General features: G+C 39.9%; 1 protein-coding gene across 1 annotated transcript in view; it reads right to left on the reverse strand.

Moving 5' to 3' along the window:
* Positions 1 to 9,975, reverse strand: part of LOC128697095 (uncharacterized) — a 56,202-nt gene that overhangs the window by 25,024 nt on the left and 21,203 nt on the right. The window contains exon 2 of the mRNA XM_070095315.1: positions 6,499 to 6,536. Coding sequence (XP_069951416.1) covers positions 6,499 to 6,536 — 38 coding nt within the window. The remainder of the gene's footprint in view (positions 1 to 6,498; positions 6,537 to 9,975) is intronic.

The following is a 9,975-nucleotide window of genomic DNA, read 5'->3' on the forward strand; positions in this document are numbered from 1 at the left end:
AATAATACTGTTGCAGTAATAACACCAGGAGGCAGCTCTGATGAAAACTCACACTCACACAAGCTTTTAAATCTCTGCACAAAATTCAATTTAAACCAGCAAATAATAGAGCCTACTAGACTGGAGAATACACTAGACCTCATCTTCACTAACAATGATGATCTGATAATAAATGTCACCATATCAAAAACAATATACTCAGATCACAACATAATTGAGGTTCAGACTTGTATGTGTGGAGCCCCAGACCGACATAATGAGACTAGTCACGAGGGAGCATTCACCAAATTCAACTTCAATAACAAAAACATAAAGTGGGACCAAGTAAACCAAGTCCTAATCGATATAAGCTGGGAAGATATACTAAGCAACACAGACCCCAACTTATGCCTAGAACAGATTAACTCGGTGGCACTCGATGTATGCACAAGGCTTATTCCTCTAAGAAAAAGGAGGAGTAGATGTAAAATAGAAAGAGACAGGCGCTCCCTTTACAGGCGACAGAAAAGAATAACAGAGCGGCTAAAAGAGGTCAATATATCTGAAATGCGTAGGGAGACACTGGTCAGAGAAATAGCAAGCATCGAACTTAAGCTAAAGGAATCTTATAGGAGTCAGGAATCGCGGGAAGAACTAAAAGCCATAAATGAAATCGAAAGAAACCCAAAGAATTTCTTCTCCTATGCCAAATCAAAGTCGAGGACAACGTCCAGTATTGGGCCCCTACTTAAACAAGATGGGTCCTACACAGATGACAGCAAGGAAATGAGTGAGCTACTCAAGTCCCAATATGACTCAGTTTTTAGCAAGCCGCTAACCAGACTGAGAGTCGAAGATCAAAATGAATTTTTTATGAAAGAGCCACAAAATTTGATTAACAAAAGCCTATCCGATGTTATCCTGACGCCAAATGACTTCGAACAGGCGATAAATGACATGCCCATGCACTCTGCCCCAGGGCCAGACTCATGGAACTCCGTGTTCATCAAGAACTGCAAGAAGCCCCTATCACGAGCCTTTTCCATCCTATGGAGAGGGAGCATGGACACGGGGGTCGTCCCACAGTTACTAAAAACAACAGACATAGCCCCACTCCACAAAGTGGGCAGTAAAGCAACAGCAAAGAACTACAGACCAATAGCACTAACATCCCATGTCATAAAAATCTTTGAAAGGGTCATAAGAAGCAAGATCACCACCCATCTAGAAACCCATCAGTTACACAACCCAGGGCAACATGGGTTTAGAACAGGTCGCTCCTGTCTGTCTCAACTATTGAATCACTACGACAAGGTCCTAAATGCACTAGAAGACAAAAAGAATGCAGATGTAATATATACAGACTTTGCAAAAGCCTTCGACAAGTGTGACCATGGCGTAATAGCGCACAAAATGCGTGCTAAAGGAATAACAGGAAAAGTCGGTCGATGGATCTATAATTTTCTCACTAACAGAACACAGAGAGTAGTCGTCAACAGAGTAAAGTCCGAGGCAGCTACGGTGAAAAGCTCTGTTCTACAAGGCACAGTACTCGCTCCCATCTTGTTCCTTATCCTCATATCCGACATAGACAAGGATGTCAGCCACAGCACCGTGTCTTCCTTTGCAGATGACACCCGAATCTGCATGACAGTGTCTTCCATTGCAGACACTGCAAGGCTCCAGGCGGACATCAACCAAATCTTTCAGTGGGCTGCAGAAAACAATATGAAGTTCAACGATGAGAAATTTCAATTACTCAGATATGGTAAACACGAGGAAATTAAATCTTCATCAGAGTACAAAACAAATTCTGGCCACAAAATAGAGCGAAACACCAACGTCAAAGACCTGGGAGTGATCATGTCGGAGGATCTCACCTTCAAGGACCATAACATTGTATCAATCGCATCTGCTAGAAAAATGACAGGATGGATAATGAGAACCTTCAAAACTAGGGAGGCCAAGCCCATGATGACACTCTTCAGGTCACTTGTTCTATCTAGGCTGGAATATTGCTGCACACTAACAGCACCTTTCAAGGCAGGTGAAATTGCTGACCTAGAAAATGTACAGAGAACCTTCACGGCACGCATAACGGAGATAAAACACCTCAATTATTGGGAGCGCTTGAGGTTCCTAAACCTGTATTCCCTGGAACGCAGGAGGGAGAGATACATGATTATATACACCTGGAAAATCCTAGAGGGACTAGTACAGAACTTGCACACGAAAATCACTCACTAGGAAAGCAAAAGACTTGGCAGACGATGCACCATCCCCCCAATGAAAAGCAGGGGTGTCACTAGCACGTTAAGAGACCATACAATAAGTGTCAGGGGCCCGAGACTGTTCAGCTGCCTCCCAGCATACATAAGGGGGATTACCAACAGACCCCTGGCAGTCTACAAGCTGGCACTGGACAAGCACCTAAAGTCGGTTCCTGACCAGCCGGGCTGTGGCTCGTACGTTGGTTTGCGTGCAGCCAGCAGCAACAGCCTGGTTGATCAGGCTCTGATCCACCAGGAGGCCTGGTCACAGACCTGGCCGCGGGGGCTTTGACCCCCGGAACTCTCTCCAGGTAAACTCAAGGTCCATCTGGCTAACTTTCCAGTAGGTTGTTTGTTCTGGAATAAAGGTATCAGTGGAGCATGGTCTGTCAAGACATGAACAGAGAACTGATAAATAATGTCTCGGAAGTGCTATTGCTAAAAATTCTTGCTCAGTTACTGTATAATTACGTTCAGCCTTCGTAAAGACTCGGCTAGCAAATGCAACTGCGTTGTACTTTCCATCAGTCTTCTGAGCTAGTACGGCACCTATGCCAATTGAACTAGCATCAGTTGTCAGATAGAATGGCTTAGAAAAATCTGGAAATTTGAAAATTGGAGCAGATGTTAGCTTTTCTTTTAGTGTTTGGAATGCTCTTTCCTGATGGAAGGTCCAAACGAAAGGAGCATCTTTCTTAAGCAACTCAGTTAGAGGAGCAGCTATGGAAGAAAAATTGGCAATGAAAGATCTATAAAAATGAGCTAAGCCCACAAAGGATCTTACAGAATCAGCAGTTTTGGGAAATGGAAAATTTAGTACTGCAGTTACTTTACTTTGGTCAGTCATAACCCCTCTAGCAGTGACTACGTGACCAAGAAACTCGATTTCTGATCAGAAAAAATTGACATTTAGACAGTTTGATCTTTAAATTGACTTCTTCAAGCTTACCAAGTACTACATCCAGTCTTTTCAAGTGTGTATCCACGTCTTTAGACATGACGATTACGTCATCTAAGTACACCATAAGTGCATTACCTATGAGACCTCTAAAGATATTAGTCATGAGCCTTGAGAACGTGATAGGGGAGGATCGTAATCCAAATGCCATATGGAGGAAGTGATAATGACCTGTAGGAGTGGAGAATGCAGTTAGCTCTTGGCTCTCCTCGTGAAGAGGGATTTGCCAAAACCCTTGTAACAAGTCCAAGGTCAAAAAGACTTTTTCTCCGATGTTACATAAAAGATCACCAAGTACAGGAAGTGGGAAACGATCTTGAATAGTTTTCGCATTTAGCTTCCTAAAGTCAATCACTGGGCACCAAGTACCATCCTCCTTAGGTACTAAGATCAAGGGCACATTCCAGGGTGAATTGCTAGGTGCAATAACTCCATCATCAAGCATTTGACTGATCAATTCTTCTGCAACAGCAACTTGTGAATGAGGCATTCTGTACGCAGGTATATAGACAGGTCTAGTACCAGGTTCAAGTGGGATATGATGGGACAATAAGTTTGTTATACCCATCTTCTCACCTGGTAAAACAATGGCTTTATGACGTTTGTTCAGTAGAGTCAACAAACGCTTGACCTCGTCTGGGAAGTCAGTGGGAGCTAAGTCTTTCTCCTCTACTGGTGGAATGGATTGATCCAGTGAAGTGGATTAGGTCTCCCCGGTAGAAATAGCACCAACCCACTGGTCAGGTGACAGCTCACCCTCTACCTGAACAGGGTAAGGATAATGAACAAGGTCAACAAGATTGGTATTTGCTCTGAGACGAACACTGTGGCCAGAAGTGTTTGCAAGGAAGAAATGGATCTTACTATCTCTTACAACATGTAAGGATGGCTCAACAAATAAACCCTTTACTTTGCAGGAATCACTGTCAACTAGGACATTATCACCATCTGGAACACTCACAGACAGGAGTGACAGGATCACCAGTGCCTGACCGCTTGGGTATGCTACTGGAAAATGTACTGGCTAGTAAGGACTTAATCCGAACGTCGTACTCTGCGGCAGTATGGCAGATCTCGGATCCAAGCTGGTAACCCCAAAATGGTACGATCAAGTCATCAGTTTGGGCATGCCATCGATAAGGGTCGAGCACAATGTGTAAGTCTCGCATGGAAGCAAATCCCAATAAAAGTTCACTTGGGAAAGTAATCTGGTCGACAACAAGGAAGGAAGCAGTAAAGTCTCTACCTTGGATAGAAAAGATGAGGGAAGTCCGACCTCGGACAAGCAGGTGAGAACCAGCTGCTCCACTAAGGGAGGACACATGAGTCGGTTCTACGAGAAGGACATGTCGTAACTGCTTATCCCTAAACAAACTAGACCTGATAATATTGACTTGCGCACCAGAGTCCATGAACAAATGAACGGGCGCATTTTGAACAGATGCTTGCACTATAGGGCCTATTGTTGCATTGGAAGTTATGTGCAAACAAAAAGGAGGGTTGTCATCAGAAAAGACTTGTTCCACTTCATCCCCAAAATCATCTACGTCTGGACGTGTGAAGCAACATCATCAACGGGATTGTCATTCTCGAGACTACTTAAGGCTTCAAACGAATTGTGAAGAGGTAATGGTTGGTGTATGAGCCATTACTACTGACGCTACTGGTAATTGGTTACTGGTAACTGGTATTACTGAGAGATCAACCAGGCTGTTACTGCTGGTCAGGTACTGACTTTAGGTGCCTGTACAGTGCCTGTTTGAAGACAGCCAGGAGTGTATTGGTAATCCCCCTTATGTATTCTGGGAGGCAACTGAACAGTCTTGAGCCCCTGACACTTATTGTGTTGTCTCTTATCGTGCTAGTGGCACCCCTGCTTTTCATTGGGGTGACGTTGCATCGTCTGCCGAGTCTTTTGCTTTCATAGGGAGTGATTTTCGTGTGCAAGTTTGGTACTAACCCCTCTAGGATTTTCCAAGTGTATACAATCATATACCTCTCTCGCATTCTAGGGAGTACAGATTGAAGAACTTAAAGCGTTTCCAGTAATTGAAGCGTTTTATCTCAGTTATGCGCACCGTGAAGGTTCTCTGTACATTTTCTAAGTCAGCAATTTCACCTGCCTTGAAAGGTGCTGTTAGTGTGCAGCAATATTCCAGCCTAGATAGAACATGCGACCTGAAGAGTGTCATCATGGGCTTGGCATCCCTAGTTTTGAAGGTTCTCATTATCCATCCTGTCATTTTTCTAGCAGATGCGATTGATACAATGTTATGGTCCTTGAAGGTGAGATCCTCTGACATGATCACTCCCAGGTCCTTGACATTAGTTTCTCATTCTAGTAGTAGTAGTAATAGTGGTAGCAGTAGTAGTAATAGTGGTAGTAATAGTAGTAGTACTAGTATTAGTAGTAATATTAATAGTAGTGTGCTAGGTACTTGTTGTTAAGGAAACTTGTCGATAAATACTAAGCTTGTTGTATGTGTGTGTGTCTAACAAGGGGACCAGAGCTAGGGTTCAGCACACTGGTCCTGGTCTACTCTATTTGGTCACCTCCTTAAGGCAGCAACATTCCTGACCACAACTGACGTCAATGCATCAATCATTCCGGCCAGTGATGTTGATAACCTCTCTCTCATTCAAGCATTGATGTCTCTTAGCCACTAGTGACGTAAATGAATTGATGTCCTGTGTACATATTAAGACACTATGACAGTGTCAGCAGAAGCAGACACCATGACAGTGTCAGCAGACACTATGACAGTGTCAGCAGACACTATGGCAGTGTCAGCAGAAGCAGACACCATGACAGTATCAGCAGACACTATGACATTATCAGCAGACACTATGACAGTGTCAACAGATGCTGACACCATGACAGTGTCAGCAGATACAGATACTATGACAGTGTCAGCAGACACAGACACCATGACAGTGTCAGCAGACTAAGACACCATAACAGTGTCAGCAGATACAAACACTGACAGTGTCAGCAGACACAGACACCATGACAGTGTCAGCAGACACAGACACCATGACAGTGTCAGCAGACACAGACACCATGACAGTGTCAGCAGACACAGACACCATGACAGTGTCAGCAGACACAGACACCATGACAGTGTCAGCAGGCATAGACATTATAACAGTGTCAGCAGACACAAACACCATGACAGTGTCAGCAGACTAAGATACCATAACAATGTCAGCAGATACAAACACTGACAGTGTCAGCAGACACAGACACCATGACAGTGTCAGCAGACACAGACACTATGACAGAAGACTTACCTGCTCTTTTCTTGTAGCCAGAAACACTCCACGTTTACCTGTAAATTATTGTAAATCTCTGTAAATCATTGTAAATCTCCGTAAATCATTGTAAATATCTGTAAATCATTGTAAATATCCGTAAATAATTGTAAATCTCTGTAAATAATTGTAAAGCTCTGTAAATAATTGTGAAGCTCTGTATCATTGTAAACTCCAGGTAAATAGCTCTGTAAATCCTTGTAAATTACTGTAAATCAAAACAAACAATTGTATGTCACTTTAAATCATTGTAAATCATTGTAAATCATTGTACATTACGGAAAATATCGTGATAAGCTCAATAAATTATTGTAAATCACTGTATATAAATCACAGTAAAGCTTTGTAAATCACTAAAAATTTTTATAAGGTTCTGTAAATCACTGTAAATTTTGCAAAGCTCTGTAAATTATTGTAAAACATTCTAAATCATAGTAAAGCTCTGTAAATCACTGTAAATATTGTAAGGCTCTAAACCTCATTGTAAGTCATTGTAAATCGATTAATATAATTGTAAATCGCTTTAATTTATTTTAAATAATGTAAATCACAAAATAATGTAAATCACAAAATAATGTAAATCACAAAATAATGTAAATCACAAAATAATGTAAATCACAAAATAATGTAAATCACAAAAAAAGTCGCAGATTATTGTAATCTTTGTAAATCATCGTAAATCACAGTAAGTTATTGCAAACTATTGTAAATAACCGTAAATAATAGTAAATTACTATTGAAAATTACTGTAAATCACTGTAAATTACATTCAATCACTGTAAAACTATTAAAATTACTAAATAGCTGTAAATCGCTGAAAATTACTGTAAATCATTGTAAAATGCTCTAAATAAAAGTAAGCTTTTGTAAATTACTTCAAATCACTGTAAATTACAGTAAATTTCTGTAAACTGATGTAAATCACTGTAAACCACAGTATATTACTGTAAACTGATGTAAATCACTGAAAATATTGTAAATCACTGTTAATTATTGTACATCAGCATAAATTATTCTAAACTACTGTGAATCACTGTAAACTACTGTGAATCACTGTAAACTACTGTGAATCACTGTAAACTACTGTGAATCACTGTAAACTACTGTGAATCACTGTAAACTACTGTGAATCACTGTAAACTACTGTGAATCACTGTAAACTACTGTGATTCACTGTAAACTACTGTGATTCACTGTAAACTACTGTGAATCACTGTAAACTACTGTGAATCACTGTAAACTACTGTGAATCACTGTAAACTACTGTGAATCACTGTAAACTACTGTGATTCACTGTAAACTACTGTGAATCACTGTAAACTACTGTGAATCACTGTAAACTACTGTGAATCACTGTAAACTACTGTGAATCACTGTAAACTGCTGTGAATCACTGTAAACTACTGTGAATCACTGTAAACTACTGTGAATCACTGTAAACTACTGTGATTCACTGTAAACTACTGTGAATCACTGTAAACTGCTGTGAATCACTGTAAACTGCTGTGAATCACTGTAAACTACTGTGAATCACTGTAAACTACTGTGAATCACTGTAAACTACTGTGAATCACTGTAAACTACTGTGAATCACAGTAAACTACTGTGAATCACTGTAAACTACTGTGAATCACTCTAAACTAGTGTGAATCACTGTAAACTACTGTGATTCACTGTAAACTACTGTGAATCACTGTAAACTACTGTGAATCACTGTAAACTACTGTGAATCACTGTAAACTACTGTGAATCACTGTAAACTACTGTGAATCACTGTAAACTACTGTGAATCACTGTAAACTACTGTGAATCACTGTAAATTACTGTGAATCACTGTAAACTACTGTGAATCACTGTAAACTACTGTGAATCACTGTAAACTACTGTGAATCACTGTAAACTACTGTGAATCACTGTAAACTACTGTGAATCACTGTAAACTACTGTGAATCACTGTAAACTGCTGTGAATCACTGTAAACTACTGTGAATCACTGTAAACTACTGTGAATCACTGTAAACTACTGTGATTCACTGTAAACTACTGTGAATCACTGTAAACTGCTGTGAATCACTGTAAACTGCTGTGAATCACTGTAAACTACTGTGAATCACTGTAAACTACTGTGAATCACTGTAAACTACTGTGAATCACTGTAAACTACTGTGAATCACAGTAAACTACTGTGAATCACTGTAAACTACTGTGAATCACTCTAAACTAGTGTGAATCACTGTAAACTACTGTGATTCACTGTAAACTACTGTGAATCACTGTAAACTACTGTGAATCACTGTAAACTACTGTGAATCACTGTAAACTACTGTGAATCACTGTAAACTACTGTGAATCACTGTAAACTACTGTGAATCACTGTAAACTACTGTGAATCACTGTAAATTACTGTGAATCACTGTAAACTACTGTGAATCACTGTAAACTACTGTGAATCACTGTAAACTACTGTGAATCACTGTAAACTACTGTGAATCACTGTAAACTACTGTGAATCACTGTAAACTGCTGTGAATCACTGTAAACTACTGTGAATCACTGTAAACTACTGTGAATCACTGTAAACTACTGTGAATCACTGTAAACTACTGTGAATCACTGTAAACTTCTGTGAATCACTGTAAACTGCTGTGCATCACTGTAAACTGCTGTGAATCACTGTAAACTGCTGTGAATCACTGTAAACTACTGTGAATCACTGTAAACTACTGTGAATCACTGTAAACTACTGTGAATCACTCTAAACTACTGTGAATCACTCTAAACTACTGTGAATCACTGTAAACTACTGTGAATCACTGTAAACTACTGTGAATCACTGTAAACTACTGTGAATCACTGTAAACTACTGTGAATCACTGTAAACTACTGTGAATCACTGTAAACTACTGTGAATCACTGTAAACTGCTGTGAATCACTGTAAACTACTGTGAATCACTGTAAACTACTGTGAATCACTGTAAACTACTGTGAATCACTGTAAACTACTGTGAATCACTGTAAACTACTGTGAATCACTGTAAACTGCTGTGAATCACTGTAAACTGCTGTGAATCACTGTAAACTACTGTGAATCACTGTAAACTACTGTGAATCACTGTAAACTACTGTGAATCACTGTAAACTACTGTGAATCACTGTAAACTACTGTGAATCACTGTAAACTACTGTGAATCACTGTAAACTGCTGTGAATCACTGTAAACTACTGTGAATCACTGTAAACTACTGTGAATCACTGTAAACTACTGTGAATCACTGTAAACTGCTGTGAATCACTGTAAACTACTGTGAATCACTGTAAGCTATTGTGAATCACTGTAAACTACTGTGAATCACTGTAAGCTATTGTGAATCACTGTAAACTACTGTGAATCACTGTAAGCTATTGTGAATCACTGTAAACTACTGTGAATCACTGTAAGCTATTGTGAATCACTG

This window comes from Cherax quadricarinatus, chromosome 49 (assembly GCF_038502225.1).
Source record: "Cherax quadricarinatus isolate ZL_2023a chromosome 49, ASM3850222v1, whole genome shotgun sequence".
Lineage (NCBI taxonomy): Eukaryota > Metazoa > Arthropoda > Malacostraca > Decapoda > Parastacidae > Cherax > Cherax quadricarinatus.